The sequence below is a fragment of the Bombus vosnesenskii genome, unplaced genomic scaffold (genome assembly GCF_011952255.1).
Source record: "Bombus vosnesenskii isolate JDL3184/JDL3185 unplaced genomic scaffold, Bvos_JDL3184-5_v1.1 scf7180000014854, whole genome shotgun sequence".
Taxonomy (NCBI): domain Eukaryota; kingdom Metazoa; phylum Arthropoda; class Insecta; order Hymenoptera; family Apidae; genus Bombus; species Bombus vosnesenskii.
Window position 1 is genome coordinate 542583 of NW_022883686.1, and position 19680 is coordinate 562262.

At 37.7% G+C, this 19680-nt stretch overlaps 2 protein-coding genes across 2 annotated transcripts in view; both read right to left on the reverse strand.

The window, feature by feature from the left end:
- Positions 1-19680, reverse strand: part of LOC117240707 (putative fatty acyl-CoA reductase CG5065) — a 271254-nt gene that overhangs the window by 33464 nt on the left and 218110 nt on the right. The window lies entirely within an intron of this gene.
- LOC117240724 (fatty acyl-CoA reductase 1-like) lies at positions 2287-4694 on the reverse strand. The gene is made up of 7 exons (XM_033506756.1): positions 4416-4694; positions 4010-4326; positions 3663-3910; positions 3244-3427; positions 2785-2970; positions 2437-2691; positions 2287-2365 (listed from the first exon to the last, which is right to left on the reverse strand). The coding sequence occupies exons 1-7, from the start codon at positions 4659-4661 to the stop codon at positions 2287-2289; spliced, it is 1515 nt and encodes a 504-aa protein (XP_033362647.1). The 5' UTR covers positions 4662-4694.

Genomic DNA, 19680 nt, shown 5'->3' on the forward strand with positions numbered 1-19680 from the left:
TCTACTGCCCTGGGTGTCCAGGAAGTTATCAAAGTCTTCTTTGGCGATGGAGTGTCTGGGAGGGCAGTATACTGCTGAAGTGATGATTGTACCATGACAGTCTTCTATTGCTACGTTTGTTGCTTGGAGGTAGTCTTTCTGGAATGATGCAAGTTCGGAATGCTTAATGATTGATTTGATTATGATTCCGGTGCCGCCGTGGGCCTTTTCGCTGGGTTGTTGGGTGTGGTAGAATTTATAACCGTTTATATTCAGATAGTTTTTGTCTGTGAGGTGGGTTTCAGATACGAGCATTACGTCGATTTGCTGCTGTTCAAGGAAGAGTTCTAGTTTAAATTTGTGTTGAGCCACATCGTTGGCATTCCAAAGAGCTATGCGTTTTGGTTTTATTTTGCGTCGGGACGTATTAATTTATCCATGATGAGTGTTAATAGTGATAGCAAATTATTTATTTGCTCTGATTGTTTCTCTATTAGCTTTTTAAGCCTAGAGACGTTGTCTGTGTTTGGTGAATTGGGGACACTATTTTGAGAATGGTCCCTGTGGCTATTCGGATTATTTTGGATTCCTTGTACTGCTTGGGCATAGGAGGTTGAAGTAGTGGTGAATTTAGGAGGACTGGATATTTGATTGGTTACCTCATTTGCTCTGAGTTTAGGGTATTTGTTTGTGTACAGGGTTTTGTAGGCTGAGCAGCCTTTGTAGCTGACAGGATGCTCACCTTGACAGTGGATGCACTTTGTTGCGGTTTCCGGTGATTTACTACACTGGTCAGTGGGGTGTGTACCTGCACATTTAACGCAGCGGAAGGTATGGTTGCAGTATTTTTGCGTGTGACCGTACCTTTGGCACCTTTTACATTGCACTATCTCTTTTCTAACAAGCGGTGGTTCGAATTTTACTATTGCGTGCAATAGCCGACTGATTTTGTAAATTTCTTTGTTGTTAGGTTTTTGTTTTAAGTCTATGAAAAATAAGGATAGCGGGTCTTTCGAGACTCTATGCCTTATGTTACTAACGTTGATAACTTCGTGACCGTGTTTTAAGATTTCGAATTTGAGTTCATCTATGTTTGCTGAGTGGTGGATATTGCGTAGAACCACTCGGAGAGGTTTTTCGAGTTTGGGTTGGTAAGTGTGGAAGTTGGCGTTCAAGGTCCTAAGTAGCTTGGTGAGTTTTCTGTATGCATCTGGGTTTGTCGGCAGAATTTTTACCTTGTTGTTGTTTATCCTCAGGTTGTAGTCCTCCTTGGAGGTATCTCTATCTAAGGACTTGATCATCGTTTTTATGTCAATGACATCATCAACAAATATTGGTGGGGGAGGGGGGTTCTCTGTGTGTGTTGGTTTGATGGCGGCTCTACGATTTCCATGGCGTCGTTTGAGGATTCCAATACGGCGAACCTGTTGTGAGTGTATACTTGAATTGTTGTTTACTTGAATTGTTGTTTGTTCGTTCCGGGTGTCGTTTGTGTTTGTTTTTGGTGGTTCTATTTTCTGTTTCTTCGAACTTTTGGCGTCACTGCTGCGGGATCTGATGCACCTTTGCCACGGAGGAGGTAGCGCGGGGTAGTTATGAGTTTGCTCAGAAGAGCCTGGTCGCGATTCCTGGGCCATCATAGAGCTAGTTAATTCAAAATGAATAACTAGTCGTGAGGCTATGAGGCTAGTATTCGGGTAGAGGTTAGGAGCATAGGATTTTTTTCTTTAAGGGATAGGGAACACTTGATTGTGTTCACTTTCGACGGATGGGCGACACGTGTTGTTTCACGAACTTCACGGAGCGTTAGACACGCGTCTGCACGCTTCGGCACTCAACAGCGAACTGTCTAAAAACCAGATTTGCGTGGAAAATACTTTTAGGCTTAAGAAATTCCTCAGGACAAACGGATTGACTGAAGATACATGTTGACGCAATACAGTGAAAGGTGAAATGTTATGGTGGGTCCTTAGGTTTATTGAGGGTCGGAATGACGTTACGCAGGCCGTTGGCTGTCCGGTCGTGAAGACTGGAGTGTAGATGTTTTAGGCGACGTAACAGAGTGCGCTAATGAATTCGTACAAATGCATTTCGATATTTCGTGAAAGTCTTCGTTTAGAGATTGTGTAAGTTACTAATTGATTGTGAATATATATACATGAATCCTTTCTAAGCATTGTCATAAATGAATTTATTTAGAAATGGAGCGGGTGTAAAGACCAAATGCAACGAATTATAAGCTCCATCTTCGTAAAATTGTATTTATATTGTTTTTGCCTAAAGGAGAAAAACGTGCCGTTCAAATAGTCAGTACACAAAACATAATATTATCCAGAGTAAAATTATTGTACCGCATATTTTCGTGATCTGATGTATCCAGAACAGCCTGAAATAATCGAAAATATATGTATTTACATTAAATCCTATTTTTTAATGCGAAGATACTTTTATACGCACCTTGACAATCGTTGTCGGGCTATTGAGTTAACGTCTTCTTTCAGAATAAATTTCTTAATTCCCATCAGGTAAATTGCAACATACTTCTCCCAATTCATATCCCGTAAATCTAGTTTGACCATATCGCTGTCGTTCAACAGTTTTACTTTCCTCGCTAAGTCGGAACAGTTATCTCTTTGGAAAGTCCATTCGTGCAAGATAAAATATTGTAGCGATGTGAACAGCTTATTACCATTTTTGAGAAGTTTCATCAATCTGAAATATCATTTTTAGTTATTATTACAGATGAAGATAGAAGCTATCCCCGAAAGATTGTCCTCGTTGTTCGAGGATTGGTAGAATACTCACATTGGTTTACTACCTCGGAGTCTTAAAAAGATATCTATGACGAACGCAGGCAAAACATGCGGAATTACACTCCGAAGGTTGTAAATATATCTATTAGCTATCATTGGACAACCCGGGTACCATAGCGTATCGTTCAGTGGCGTTTCTATGCTACATTTCACCATGGTATCTTTCATCTGACCCCATCTTGCGAATTGAAATAATTACATTTGTACAATTAATCGAATTACGCTTAAAGTAAAGTTTATTACTATCCGAGTATCTCAGGAAATATTATGCAATTAAATAAGTATTACATTACATCACTATCTTCCTAAATTATCGTATTGTGATCACAATTGGACTTTTATTTTCTACGTTTGTTTGCGCATTGTCTACATTACTTAAATAAACTGAATTTTTTGGAATACTGTAACAATCGAATTACATTAGTTGAAATATATTCGTAAGAAATATTACTTAAAAGGGTATGCGTTGCTGGTGCAGTTGTAAACTTTAACTTCATGATCAGGATGTAGCGTGACATGCCATGCAATACATATTATCGTGTCGACTACGAAATCGACAGGCACTACATCCAATCTTGCATCTCTCCTACCTCGTATCGCTGTTGCACATCCTTTGCCGATGAGCAGAAAGGTGCCTGGTAACATTGAATCGATTAGAAATTATTTGTGACTTTCGAGTAGCAGAAATGTAATGCTAAATAGATAGGAATGAATTCTCGTAATAGTGAGCAACAACAAATTTGAACTATAATAATGATAATCTAGTGGAGAGCCTCTCATTGATCCTCTCACAAACAAATCAATTAACCCCACTTTTGTGAAATGTAAGGTGTATTGACAATTATTATTGAAGAATATCTATTAAAATACCTGTAATTCCAGAAATATTCCGTACCCAACCGGGATATGGTTCTTCCAAAGAGGCACCAATTATGCTTGGCCGCACTATCGCAACTGGCAGATCTCTGCACTTGGTTGCTACAATCTGCTCTGCTAAATTCTTACTGAATGTGTACGTGTTTGGATAAGTTTTTAAAATCTTTTTTTCTATTTCATTGATCCACGTTTTGTCGAATTTGTCACACATATCGATCACCTCCGAAGGTATCAAACTCGTGCTGCAAAATTAATAATAAGTGAACATATTCTTCACGCTACAATTACAATTAAAATATTCATAAACCATGGAACAGTGTTTGCGCCTAACTTATTCTTACGTATAAATCTTTTCTCCAATCTCAGGTAGATTCGCATTACTATATGCTGTGCTCACGTGCACGAAGCTAATTGGATGCCTTATTTCGTTCCAAAGTTGGATCACGCGAGCAGTACCTTTGGTATTCACATTAACAGCCACGTGTAACGGCTCATTGAATCTCACAGTGGCTGCGACATGGAACACTATGTTTACTTTTTCTAATAACAGATTTCTATGTTCTCGCGAAAGACCTAAATCCGGCAGACTCACGTCACCTTTCACAGGATAAACTCTGTTGAAAAGTGAGGTGTTCTTTGCTTTAATGCCATCATATATCTGAAAACGAAAATTCCGGAAATGAGAGTTAATCAATTTGGTTCCTGACAGGCTTAAACATTGAAAGAAACAAGAATATATTTACGAACAGGATTATCCATAACCTTCTTAAATCGTTGTTCTATCGTTTCGTTCGTTTTTGGACGAATTAGAATATAAATGGCAGCAATGCGTGGACACACGCGCATCAGTTTTTCCAGTAGACCTACTCCCAGGAATCCGGTTCCTCCAGTCACAAGGATCCCACTACCAGCATAGAATTCCTCGAGCGAGTTCGTTTTATTCAATCCTTCATTGGTCCCATTTTCATTCGTTTCTTTATTGATTGTATCCATGTTTCAGGGTCTTCACACTTTCAGTTCCAATATTTGCCACTGAATTATCAAATAGTAAGTGGGCAAATGTTTAAAATAATGTACAAAGTTTGTTATAGATGAGATTTTAAGCTTAAACAATCTTTTTGTAGTTTCCTTTGGCTTCTGCATTTTTTGCTTTATTTGTATTTGTGTGAATATAATAGTATGCAGTGATCGCTAATTTGTGTGGAACATATGCGTGGTTCGTGCGAGACAGTCACATATAGTAGCACCTGGAGAATACGTATGTGATTTTTAAGCTTGCACGCGTAGAAGGGACGATGAAATCTGGATAAACATTGTTTATATGTGCTCTTATTTATTAACTATTTATGGAGGTAGAAGGACTCATATTTCCAATATGCCGTTACAGATTTCATTGAGTAAACAAGTTTCATCCATAATAGATGATTTTTTTTAGAAAACGTCGCGCAGAATGCTTTACGTCTCCGAACGTCATAATCTTCTCCTTTACGATTTGCACGAGGTAAGCTCACTCATCTATTGTTCGCGTAAGAAACAAAGCGCACTTTTTCGTGCTCCATTTCCATCTTACTTTAGCTTTAGAAACGTGCAATATTTTTTATTATCCTGTTTATGTATATTATAGTGCATTACATCTACGTCATTTAGTTTTATAATTTGTTTTCTGTTTGATTTTTACAATACCAAGGCTTTTATTGCACAAATTATTGTGTCATAAATATATATAGTACACAAGTAAAGAAAATTGTTATAATCAACTAACAACAATTTTGTATAAATATTGAACATAAAGTCCTTTTAACTCTTGAATGTCTATGAAACGATGAGATATTTTGACGCAGCATCTAAGTAATTAACAAATATAATTATTAACAATGTGATAAATATAACAAGAGAAATATATTTTATCATCATGTAGAGTATTTTGCTCAAATTTAATAAAATAATTACGTAAATACATACTCTCTCCACTACCATTTCATGGTTTATTTTATATGCATTCAATATTACGTATGTATACTTCAGTTTATTTGCATATATTTCAGTTTATTTACTAAAAACAAGGGATCTTACCATTTAAAATGTAAAATGCCTAAAATATCTCGCATGGTTAATGTTATCACCGCGGATTGATTCAATTTTTGCCAAAGAATAACGGGTGTCTCGTGCAAGTATGTTACGAAGACGAATGTTCCGATTATCTCTACTGACTGGTTGTAAAAAATTACAAATTACAAAATTACAAAATTACAATAATGAACCAGTTTTACTGAGTAAAATGTAAAATACAAAATATTTGAGTATTCAAAAACTTCATTTAAGCTATTGTAGTAATTAATAACCCGATGATATTTTTGATCTATATGACATTAGTAATGATAAATGACAGCTAATGGAAAACAATTGAATAGAGAATAACAAAAACTCGGCTGTTACCTGATACTGTTTCCACTGCGTATTCTTTACTATAAGTCGAACAAAAATTGCGACTTCACGATAGTAGATACCGACACGTCTTTTACAGTACTGTAACGATATACGATGTGTCGTTCCTCTAGATTCTCATACTATTAATAAGCCCATCCTACTACTGAAACTGGATGTTACGCATGAATAATTCGATTAACAATTTTATCTCCAAAACCAAACAAGAAATAGCACTGAGTGGTCTTTGATCGTGAAAGGTCGACAGGAATTGACTTTTTATCACTGACTGCTTCCATCGCTTGCATTTTAATGACATTTGCATGATATATGAGTTCTTATTCGTCAAGATGAAGGGAGAAATATTTGCATTATAAATTCCACTTCTAATAATTACGGATCATTTCTTGTGGCGAAGTCAATGCCACAGAGCCAATGTAAAAAGTTTTCATGTAGTACATAACCTTAACAAAACTATGGTATAACATCGTTTATTGTGAAAGTTTTAGCAAATGAAAGATATATACATATTCCTGCAAACCCTCAAAATAATTTAAAAAAAGTACTCGCTACCTGTTATGAAAATATTAATAAATATCTGACTAATGGTAAAAATATATATGTAATATATTTTTGTAGAGTTAGCGCTTCATAGGATAAAACGTACATAAATATTTAAAAAAATAGTCTGTATCAAAGCATAAAAAAATGGGTTTAAAGACGATTTCATCCTGATGCAAGGTAATTATTCAAAGCCCAGTGATACGCGATATACAATGATATGGTAGAGCGTTAATCTTGTATCGTGTTTGAAAACGCTTATAAACAGCTCCGCAATATAAACATTATTGATAATATATAGGAGCACTTGAAACAAAGAAAATCAAGTCACCATATTTCATCAAGAAATCATTTAAAGAAGAATTTTTTAGGAGAATGGAAAAATATTTCAAGTAGAATAATCATAAATTCGATAAATTCAACGCCACGAGAGTTTCAGGCAAGAATATTAGGTTGTCCGAAAAGTTTTTTTCGTTTCGTAAGGCCATAATAGATGAACAATAATTTCTGTTTTATATTATTTTAAAACACTCCGCTCTATTTCTATTATTAAGTAATATGAAACAAAAAACATTGCGCATTTGTTATTTCCTTATAAAACGAAAGAAACTTTTCGGACAGCCTAACCTCAATCAGAAGGAAACTTCACTAATAAGAAAAGGTCTCCAACAGTCAGTTTAACCCCTTCCTGTGTCATTTAGTTCGACGAAACTCGGGCCCAAGCGGTAGACATCGACGCGCGCTAAACAGGCCAGACTGATGCTCGTAAACAGGAATTAACATTCAGTCACGATCGTAACGGGCAAAAAGCAGTACGCGAGCTCGGCTTGTTATGTTTACGTTTGGCCCAAGTCAGACTCGCGATAATCATGTTTGGGCCAAAATCTTCATCGCGAGTCTGACTCGCGATATTCATGTTTGGACCAAAATCTTCATCGCGAATCTGACTCACTAAAGTACGGGAAGGGGTTAAACTAACAATATTTCGCTACCGCGTTTTAACCCTGAAACCGCGAGTTTCCTGGCTACCTTCCTTAGTGAGTACTTGAAGCCGCATATGGGGAGCTTGTCTTCGGGTGTTCTATGACTTTGCCATACTCTTCTAAGTCTGCGCTTTTTTGCGATTTTTATTATTATGTAAGGAGGTATTCATGTTTATTGACAAAACACTTAGTGCGAGGTGGAAGAACGGATCGCGTTTATTATGCTGGTGTTTAAATATCCCGTGGTTGCTTCTATATCTTCTTCTATGTTTTTACGGATATTGAGGCTGATGTTGAGTGATTGAATACTTCCCTAAAGAGCTGCCAGTTTGTGAGTTGGTTATGGACAAAGCTATTAAGTTGGTTTTCGATCATTGCTGAGTTAATTGTTGCTACGACGGGTCAGTAAATGGGTTTGTTTTTACTGAAGTAGTTAAGTCTGTTGGCGTTTATGCATTTCGAAAGATTTTTGCCTCTTACTGTGATAAGTCTGCTGCCTTTATTGCGTATGTTTAGCGTTATTTTCGAATTTATCGAATTTATCGTTTAGCGAACTTATTGGTCTTCTTTGGAAATAGAATGTCTAGAAGGACAATATAATGCTGATGTGGTGATTGGACCATGCTAATCTTCTATCGCTTCGTTTGTAGTTTGGAGGTAGTCCTTCTGGAATGATGGAAGTTCATAGTGTTTTATGTTGGTCTTGATGACAATTCTGGTGCTGCCGTGGGCCTTTCCACTGGCATGTTGGGTATGGTAAAAGTTATAACCATTCATTTTCAGGTAATTTTTATCGGTGAAGTAAGTTTCAGATAAAAACATCATATCAATTTCTTGTTGTTTTAAGAAGAGTTCTAGTTCATATTTATGCTGAGCTAGACTGTTAGCATTCCAAAGAGCTATGCGTATTGGTTTTATTTTACGTCGAAGCGTGTTAAACTGTCCACGATGATTGTAATCAATGATAACAAGTGATTAATTTGCTCTGTTTGTTTCACGATTAATTTTTCAAGCCTATTGAAGTTGTCCGTGTTCTATGAACTGGGAACACTAGTTTGTGATTGATCACTATAGATTTTCGGCTTACATTGACTTCCTTGAGCTACCTGTGCATAAGAGATTGAAAGAGTAGTGAATTTTTGTGGATTAAGTGCTTGGTTGGTTAAACCCTTAACTCTGGGTTTGGGGTACTTGTTCTTATACATGGTATTATAGACTGTGCAACCTTTATATCGTTCGCAGAATGCTCTCCTTGACAAAGGATGAACTTCGCAGGAGTTTCTGAACGTTTAGTGCACTGATCTGTAGGGTAAATACCTACCAAATATCTGTAGGGTACGTTTAATGCAGCGGTGATTGTAGTTGCAATACTTCTACGTGTGGCCGTACCTTTGGCACCTTTACATTGAACTATCTGTTTTTTTTTATATAAAAGGTGGTTTAATGTTTACTACCGCATTCATTAATCGATTGATATTATAGGCTTCTTTGTTATTTGGCTTTTGCTTTAAGTCAATAAAGAATAAAGATAGGGGTTTTTTTGTGATTCTATGCCTTATATTGCTAATGTCGGTTACTGTTTGGCCATGATTTAAGAGTCCTAACTTCAGTTCATCTAAGTTAGCTGAGTGGTGGATGTTGCGTAGTACCACACGAAAAGGTCTTTCATGTTTCAGTTGATATGTGTGAAAGTTTGCGTTCAGGGTTTTTAGTAATTTTGTTAGTTTTTTGTAGGAGTCAGCATTGGCCGGCAGGATTTTAACCTGATTATTATTAATTTTTAGTATGTAATCCTCTTTGTTAATATCATTCTCGATAGATTTTATCATTGTTTGAATGCGGATAACATCGTCAATGCAGATTGGTTGTGGGAGAAGGGTTTTTTGTGTATATTGATTTGTTGGTGTTTCAACTACGTCCATAGAATAGTCTATAGATTCTAATATTGTCAATCTGTTCGAAGTAGTAACGTTGCTTGTTGACGGTTCGTTCTGAGTAGTGTTTACATTTTTTTGACTGACTTAAGCTTACGTTTTTTGATGTCAGTGTAGTTCGAAAGATGGGATATATTATCCTTTTGACACGGATGAGGTAGAACAATGCAGTTGTAGTTTTGTTCATGGGTGCCCGATCTGGTTACTTGAGCCATCTTCGAGCTAGTTAATTCAAATTGAAATAATTAGTCGATTAGGATTTGGATTAGAGATTAGATGTGTTGGATGTTCCACGAGTAAGTTTAGAAAACACTTGGTTTGTTTCTGTTTCAACTCACTTTCGTCGGAAGGTCGTCACATATTGTATTGCGAACTTCACTGAGCACTAGACACACGTCTGCACGCTTCGGTGATCGAAAGGAAATCGAGATAGGATTTGTTAGTGGCAATTTTGGCTAGGAAAGTGAGGACAATACTCATTGCTTCTGATTGGATAAGAAGAAAGTTGGTGGGCAAGGATGGGTTTTAGTCGCCCACGAGAGAAAGTTCCTGGCGGGAGACACCGAACGTGAGACATACCAAATTTCCCGTATCTTCCCGTAATGGACAATACATTTAAGGAATACTTGAAATAAAAGCTATTTGTTTGGTCTGAAGGACCTTAAATATGAAAATGCCAAAATTTATGGTGGGCTCTTAAGACTATTGAGAGTACGCAGTAAGGTTGTGTAGACATCTGGCTGCCATCTTGCCCGCGGTATTGGGCCTGGTTTGGGTAGCGAGTCGCCAGATGTAACAGTCAGATTCCGCTTTTGTTAAAACTTTGCAGGTTCGAAGAACTGCGCAAAATATTAAACATATACTGTCTTTTATCTACGCTGACTCAAGTTTATAAAGAAAAACCACTCTCTAAGGTTAACCCCCTAAAAGGCATTCACGAAAATAATTGAAAATAGACAGAAATTTAACATATAGGGAAAATATACTACAATTAATAAGAAATTGCTTGAAGAGACTACGTCAGTTATGTCTATTCATATTGAGCTGGTGTTAGATGTACACTCCTCGTCAAAGAGATAGCCCAGGTGAGTTACCTGTAATTTCTCCATTACGCGTGTAAATTTTTTCATCTGTAACGTATAATATCAAAACATGATGAGCTCAGGATACGCAGCTTGTTGGAAATAAGTCACAATGTCGTAGATGTTTTTATACAATCAAGAAAAACTATTCCAAACTAAGGTCGAAATGATAGCACACTCTGTTAATATGTTTACAAATTGCTCAGTACTTCATGATCTATCAACGAGTAAAGATTACAGTACAATATTATATAAATTTCTAAGTATGGGACGCGGAAAAAAATTAAACGAGTCTGAAAAAAAGAAAATTCTAGAACTCAAACAGCAACAGTTATCAGTAGCAAAAATATCGGAAGTAATAAGAAGAAGTCGTAGTAATACACAATTTCTTAAAAAATGTTGAAGATGTGACGGATTGGTACCAATAGGACGCCGACAGGTCGAGGCATGAACGCGGCGTAACACCTCCCGGGCGATCCGCGGGTATCAACCGCCAACACCAGAGGGCTACTACGACGACGAGTCTGTCTATCTCGCTAGCGGTCGAATATACGATGTCACGTTACAAATACCGCACCTAGCGAGACTCCCCCTACATCTAAGGCAGGGACTACTGGACATAGCCTTACTGACGAGTCCACCGATAGTCCCGGGACGAAACGCGAATTCTCTTTTCACCTAGAATGGACTCCGACGGTTACCACAAAGATTATGGCAAAAAGAAAAGTACTGGTCGACGGTCATCGTTATCCGATCCTGATAAGCGAGCAATTTTCCGTGTAGCTTCCAACTCGCAGTTAACAACGAAGCAAATAATGAAGAAATGTAGTGTTGGTGTCAGTGTTTCAAGTGTTCGTCGAGTTCTACTATCCTGCAAAAATATCAAGAGACTAAAATTGAAGAAGAAACCTTCTTTAACAACGAAACACAAAGTAGAACGATTACGCTTTGCAAAAGAAAGAATGCATTTGAAAAAGAAATGGAGAAGGGTACTATTTTCAGATGAAAAAGATTCAATTTGGATGATCCTGATGGGTTAAAATATTATTTTCATGACATAAGAAAAGAGACAATGTCAGCAATTCGACGACAAATGGGAGAAGACAATGTGATGGTTTGGGCCGGCATTGGTTATTTCGGTAAGACAAGTATCAAGCTCATGGGGGAATGAATAGTGTCCGATATATAAATTTAATCAAAGAACAAATAAATAATAGTACAGAACCCATTTCTGGACCTGATTACATCTTTCAACAAGATAATGCATTTGTACACTCATCTAGATTGATCCTATCATATTTTAATGAAAACAATATGTCTATTTTGTCGTGACCTGCACGCTCCCCGGAACTTAATGTTATTGGAAATTGCTGGGCAGAATTTGTTCACAGCGTATACGCGAATGGAAAGCAGTATCAACACGTACAAAAATTAAAAAATGTAATTGTACGCGAATGGGATATGTTAAATTAAAATTACATCCAAAAACTATATAAATCGATAGAAAATCATACAATACAAGCAATAGAAAATAAAGGGGGATGTACCCATTATTAAATAAGTATATATGTGTTACGTCACGAGGCTTACCACAGGCTGTATTTTCTAGCCGTCGCCCGCGGTCCTACAATGTCGCAGGCAGATCGTCTTATCTGCCCGCCGGATCACATACAATGTATCGACGAGAGCATAGTTGTCGCCAAGCAGCGAGCTCTAGAAACGTCGAATTTTTGACCGTTACGTTTTCCACATAAGAAGAGGCATACATGATCATAGGTGCGAGCGGTGACGTGACCCGAGCATAGTGGGGGTCGTCTTCCGAATGAGATAAAGAAATTATCGAAAGGCGATCAGTTCCTTCTGACGAGTCAAACGTGACACATCGAGATATCTGACGAGCAAAATCAAATAGTCTAACGAATTTATCTAGAGATATCGTAAAGTCGAGTCAACTTTCTGTGACATATTCATTATATTATTGTATAGTATATTATTCTATGTTATCCTGTGAATACAGTGTGTTACGCCGCCTAAAACATCTGCACGCCAGCCCGCGCGACCGGACAACAACCGACCTGCGTAACGGCACTTCGACCCTCAATAAACCTAAGGACCCACCATAACTTTCACTTCCCTGTATTGTTTCGCCATGTGTCTTCAATCCGTTTGTCTTGAAGAATTTCTAAAGCTTAAAAATATTCTCCAAACACAGTCGGTTTTTAGAGAGGTCCTTGGGTTTATTAGGCGTACTTAAAGCACGGAGAAAGCGGGTATGCACCCATTAGGAAAATCCGAATAGCCCTCTAATAAAACAAGCTATGTTTTCCTCACGCACACAGTCATCTATCCACCACGATGGTAGGAGACTTCTTACTCATCCCTTCGAGCAGTAGTGCAGGTCATGACCAATCGACACCGCGATTCGTTACCCTCACTTTTCCTAACGAAAGTGGGAACAACGAATCCGCGTTCTTTAGGCACAGGGGCACACCCACACCGAACTTTTCTTCTGTATTAGAAAAAGAGCGACAGTCAGTCTAAAAACTAACGCCTAACGCGGCAGTCTATACATAGCGCGAGAGTCGCATACTTCACGAAAATCTTTTGTCGGTTCTCGGTGTTGTCGAACATACATCTTCTCTCCTAAATATATTATAGTGCTGAGTCCATTAATACATTAATTTCCATTATAAGAGCCCTGCTCTAGCGTACATATCTAACACATCTTCGTGCGACAAGTTGTTAACTATTTATTTCTCTACGTCAGTGTAATCTAAGTGTTGGAAATATATAATTTATAATTCAGTGAATCACAGTGTTATACAAACTCAATCACCCCTATTATCTCAACGGAAATCAGGGGATCGATCAATTCGTGGTGTCGATTGTTATAATCGTAACGGGGATTTACGACCCCCGTTGACGTCTCTCCTCGCGATTACGTCTCCCCGCGATTGGTCGAAAATACACAGTGTTACATTCATTAAACTACCTCTGTTATCTTAACCGAAACAGGGGAACGACTATTTCGCGGCGTCGATTAACATAATCGTAGCGAGAATTTACGCCTTTCGCCGACGCGTTTTTCCTAGCGACCGCGTCTCTCCGCGAACGGTCGTAACAATATGTGTCGGAGATAAGAGGACACCGGAGACCCTCCCTCTGGAACTTCGGGAAAATCCGTAAAATTGTAATTAAAGTTTACAGTTGTAATTAAACGATTTGCCTTCATTCTACCCAATTGTACTTATTTGCGATTTGTGATAATAAACTTGGGCTCGGGACGACAGCCAGTCGCCGAACGTAGCCGCGGTCACGGGATGAACGCTTTGTCTAACAAATGTATGGAGTAATTCTATAGCTCTACTTAAAAAGAAAATAGTTGTCACACTCAACAGTAAACATTCCAACGGTCTCTGTCCCGTAGCTCGCCACACGCAGACCCTATTCTTCGAGTAACATGATTGGCTGATGTCGATGCGTCTCCGCAGTACAGGTTCAGCTAGCCTGAGGGCCCGTCATAAATCTTAGAATTTAGTTGACTAAAGTCCTTCAAACAGTCTTTGTCCCAACTATGAGAAGATAGAGGAGACCTATTTTTCAACGAACGGCGTCTCCCACTAGCAACTTCCCCTCGAGGGCGGCTAGCATCTTTTTCTAACCACCGATATGGAGATTGACCAATTAGCAGCAACGCCAACTTCCCTTACTTTCTGAACGAAGGCCGTCCTCGACGAATCCGATGATCTCGCGTCCTTAGACACACCCCATCATAGTTTTTCTCTGTGGCATTATCGGGACGGAGATTCATTCTTTTTTGCGATCTCATCGACGAGGAGTAACGCCTTACGGTCCGCGAGTGTTACACGTTTGAGTTAGTTTTGTGAGCAAGTAGATCTATCGTCCCGTTAGCCGCGGATTCGTTATTGAACCTAAGACCAATATCACTAATATCGCGAGTGTCCAACCGCCACGGTTGACTGTCAAGTCTGTAGTATCCATACTTGTGTTAGCAAACGCCCACAACCCTACTCCTGACGCCTCTCCGACATATGTTTGATAAATAATTATTGCTAGTTATAATTTATGTTGATCATTATTTTCTTATTGTACATGTGCTATCATTTCGTTCGTAGAATAAAACAATTTTTTTTCATACACACTAAGCCTTACAATATTTTTAATTATTTTCAACAAAACAACAAAACATGATGTTTTGATATTACACGTTACAGACGAAAAACTTTACACGCGTCATTGAGAAATTAAAGGTAACTCACCTGGGCTATCTCTTTGACGAGGAGTGTAAGTGCCTAAGAAATACTCTCGATGTTCAACAATATAATTTATTTAACAATCAACAATCTACAATCCCCGCTTCTCGACTATGTATGCTTCGCTGATACACATAACCCTTCGCACTTCCCTGTTCAAAACCGAATGAATCTTTGGACAGATTCTTTTCTTTTGTTGCCCCTCGATATGCTCACTACGCACTCGTTCGTTAGATGTCCGCGACCGTTGCTGCGTACGCATTCTTCCGAATATTTGGCGGAAGAACCGTAGAGATATCAATGGCACATTAGGCACGTCAGCTTTGATGATATTGCTGATATGAATGATGATATTAATGATATTATTTAATGAAAAATTTAATTGGTAATTCTTGAAGTACGAATAAAATGAAAATCAAGAATAAAAATATTACGTTTCCGACTTTATGCTTAAGTTGTTGGCAATTAAAGATTGGTCGAAATATTTCTGTGCGCGTGATAACCTCCTTACACAGAGGAAAGTAGGGCAATCTCAGCAGCGGGGTGCACAGGGATACTGAAATCGAACAATACATGGGCTCTAGCTTATCTTGTACAAGACGTAGAGAAGAAGACTATGACATTCGAAGTCATAAAGCATCCTACGCGACGTGTTGTAAGAAAAATCGTAGACTAAACATTATGTTTAATCTCATTGTGTTTGTTCTCTATTGCTAGTAAAATTTCGTTCACGAGCCTACATAATATTTGATGAAATGGATTCGCAACGATCTCCGCTTTCGTGTTATCAGCATTCTTGTTTCTTGGGAAAGAGCAAAGGAAAGTTTACTTCGACGAAGCTCTCACCCTTCACTCGCGCCACCTGACTCTCTCGTAAATATTTTGATTGGCTTCACTGGATGAAAATAGCATAACTGCGTATAAATGCGAGTTATATGCTCCTTATACAGATACAGATTTTATATGATTCGGATATCGATGAAGAAGGCAGCTTATTTAATAAATGATAGCAACTTATTTTCCTTTGTGTCATCAATAAATAAATGTGATTTGAAGTAAATCGCCGTATTTGGTCTTACTTTGATCAGAAAAATTTCGCAAGTATGTTAGTAAACATTTAATTTTAAAGAATTTTAAAGAGTAAAAAAATTTCATTGTTGCATTAGTATTACCTCATTGATATTTGTGCCCGGATCAAATTAAATTACTCGACCATCCAATATCTGGATCAAAGGGAAAGGTAGCAGACAGGACTGCGGAGTGTTGAATAGCATGCACTGGATGAAACCTTGAATTTTAAGTAATGGCGTTGCTCGCATTCTTCCAGCTTTTTATAATAAATACATACAGCGTCTACAATTCCTTTCTCTAATAATTTATTATGTAAATAAATCATATGCATGAAATTTTCAATAATCGCAACACATTCGTGACCTAAATCCCGCAATTACAGAGTAAAATAGAAGTAGAAACGACTCTATTCCTGAAGCCAGTGACAATGAAGTGTTAAACGTGACGTGGCAAATGTAGTAAAGAACAATGCGAGTGAAAGAGAAAGAGGGACTGAGAGTCGAAGCGTTCGACAACACATAACATATGAATGGCAATAAGCTGAGACCTTATTAAGCTGAAAAATCAAACTTTCTTATTTTTTATTTGTAATGAAAAGATCTTTCATCGCCTGTTTGTTAGATGTTTCCGACTGAAATGACACGTACAATTCGTAGGATCTAAATAACTAACAACCATATTTTTAAAGAAGGTGATAAATAAAATAAGGGAAATATATTTTATCACAATGTAGGATATTTTACTTGAACTTAATAATATAATTGCGTAATACATAATATTACGTCCGGTGACTCTCTAGAAAACAAGGCATCACACTGCGGGCAAGATGGTAGTCAGATGACCGCACATCCTTATTGCGTACCCGCAATAGTCTTAAGGACCCACCATAAATCTTGGCATTTTCATATTTAAGGTCCTTCAGACTAAACAAATTGCTTTTATTTCAAGTGTTCCTTAAATTTATTGTCTATGACGGGAAGAAACGGGAAATTTGGTTTGCCTCACGTTCGGTGTCTCTGTCACGTAATAAATGACGAGGTGTCATAAAAAGGCGAATGAGCAATAGCCCATTCGTATGCTCTATTAACTGCAGAATACGGACTGACTTACTGACTAAAGGACTGGGGTTTTTATCTCTTCATTATGATTCACATATCTTTTGGGTGGGAGTCCGGCTATTGTCTTTTCTTATCGCTATCGCATGACTAGGTGTTATCGATATATCCGATGTCGCCAGATGCCTGGCTTTTGGGTGACGTTGCATTCCTCCCTTCGTACAGTGAACTTAGTCTTCTAAGTTCTTGCGTTTCTTCAGAATCGATGGATGAAATTTGGCCTTGGGTAGCGTTGATAATTCAAAACTTACTCTTAGTTCTTTTTCTGTTGCAGGTATCGATGTGTAAATGTTTATGGAGCCGGAGGGTGTTGCAGTACTAACGCTAGGTGTGTTACTAACAGTGTTTTTCTTAATTTTGGAGCAAAATATGTAAATACATACTTTTGACAGTCCTATCTGATCAAGCAGATACAAGCATATGAGTCCAATGGATATATATCCTATTATCTGCAACGTAGTGAGACCCCAAGTTTTAATTTGTGTCATTCTGTGCGAAAAAGTTAATTGATTGACTCTATCTTCTATTTGATTCAAGGTATCGCTATAACCGTTTAGGTTGCTCATTACTTTAGAAGTCTTTTCTGAGGTGTCGAGCATTGAGGATAAATCTACGTTATTAGTTATATTTATAGTTTTGGTCTCAATATCGTAAGAAACTCTTGGGACTGCCAATGATTCTCATTTGATTGCCTCCACACAATATATCTATAGTTATTTTAGTTTCCAACAGAGAGGGTTGCATCAGTTTAACAACTGGATGCCCTTCTTTAGAGAATATATCGAGTTCTATTGGTTTTCCTGGTATAGCTATGTAGTGATTTTATTTTTGAGTGGTATAAAAGTTATTTCTACGATCTTATAGACTATAAATTTACAAAATCATATGATATTGTCTATGTTAGGTAGATGATACATTTACACTGTACATGTGAATGTATGTGTAAGCGTCAGACGGCGTCCAGGTCTCAGTTGAGACAAAAGACTATTGGAGGCTGTTAGAAGAATCTAGAAGAGTCGGTTGACAACAAGCATGCGTGCAAGAAGGTTATCGAGGTCTTCAGAGTGTAATATATATGTATAGCTTTTGTGTGTGAAATACAGTAACCTATTTGTATTTCCGAATCCTCTCTATACCTCAACATAGTAGCAGAGCGTGGTTTCTAATTTTGCAAGCTATTTAGTACGTGGGTTTTAGTCTTGCGAGTTAGTTCGGGTGAGTTTAGTAAGGTAAGAAACGTTCCAAGGATAAAATAAAAGAAAAATACTTCGAACACGTAGGAACGCTTGAGTAAAGAATAGAAAATCAATTAAAATGGAAAGATCTGAAATTACGATACCGATATTTGATGGTGATGATTACGGGATGTGGAAGAAGAGAATAACAATGTTTGTGAGGTATAAAGAATGTGATATTGTTATAATTAGAGTGAAGACTGAAACAGACAATCCAGACTGGGACAAAAAGGATCTGAAGGCGATAAATATAATTTATAGTGCCATCTCAAATAGACAATTAGAACATATTAGTGAAGAAAAAAACAGCGTATGAAATAATGAAAAAGTTCGACGAAATGTACTTAAGAGAGTCGACAGCACTACAGATCGTGTGCAAAAGGAGATTGGAGAGGATAAGTCTCGACAAATACAGTGATTCAGCATCGTTCTTTAGCGATTTTGAAAAATTAATGAATGAACTTGTGCAGGCGCACAAGTGAGTGAGAGGGAAAAGCTGAATTACATGCTAAATGCGTTACCCGAAGAGTATAGCTGCATAGCGAATATAATAGATGCAGTGAAAGAAGAGAATCAAACGGTAGCGTATGCGGGGAATAAAATAGAAATAGCGGAAAAGGAAGATAAATCAAATCGAGGAGAAATGAAAACTAATGTCTTTGCTGCAAAAAAAGAAGGCTGCTTCAAATGTGGAAGAGTGGGACATTTTGCAAGAGAGTGTCAAAATGGCGTCCAAGCGGGAAGCAGTAACAGTTATCGGCGTGGGTCAACACGTGGTCGCAGCAGAGGAAGAGGAAACAAAGGCAATACGAGCAGGAGACGTGGAAACTTCCATCGTCAATCAGCAGCCGGCACGAGCGAGTATGGCAACTCAGGAGCAGGCACATGGATGGCAACGGCGCATGCAGTACACAGTAGCGAGATGAACGAGATAAGTGATAACGAAATAATGTGGCTATTAGATAACGGTTGTACCGATCACATAATTAACGATGTAAATTATTTAGATACATCTATAAGAACCGGTAAATATATATTTGGGCGATAATAGATCGATAAAGGCAACAAAAGTATAACAAAAGTACTATTTTGAAGCATTTGGAAAGCGAAATAAAATAAATATGAATAAAGTTTTTTATGTGAAAAAAATGTCAGCAAACTGATTAGTTTAGGCAAGTTAACGGATAATAATAATATGGTTATTTCAAAAGGAAATATTGCAAAAATAATAGATGAGAACAATAAACTTACAGCTGTAGCGGTCAAAGAAAATGGAACATATAAAATGAAAAGTATATTGAAAGGGAAGGAGCACTTAGTAAACAGTGCCGAA

Excerpts from the sequence above, each read along its gene's own strand:
- LOC117240724 (XM_033506756.1), bottom strand. The coding sequence starts at position 4,661 with ATGGATACAATCAATAAAGAAACGAATGAAAATGGGACCAATGAAGGA. Across the intron at positions 3,911-4,009 it reads ATTGGAGAAAAGATTTATAC|CACGAGTTTGATACCTTCGG; the intron begins GTAAGAATAAGT and ends TTAATTTTGCAG. Across the intron at positions 2,971-3,243 it reads AGCAACGCATACCCTTTTAA|ATGGGGTCAGATGAAAGATA; the intron begins GTAATATTTCTT and ends TCAATTCGCAAG.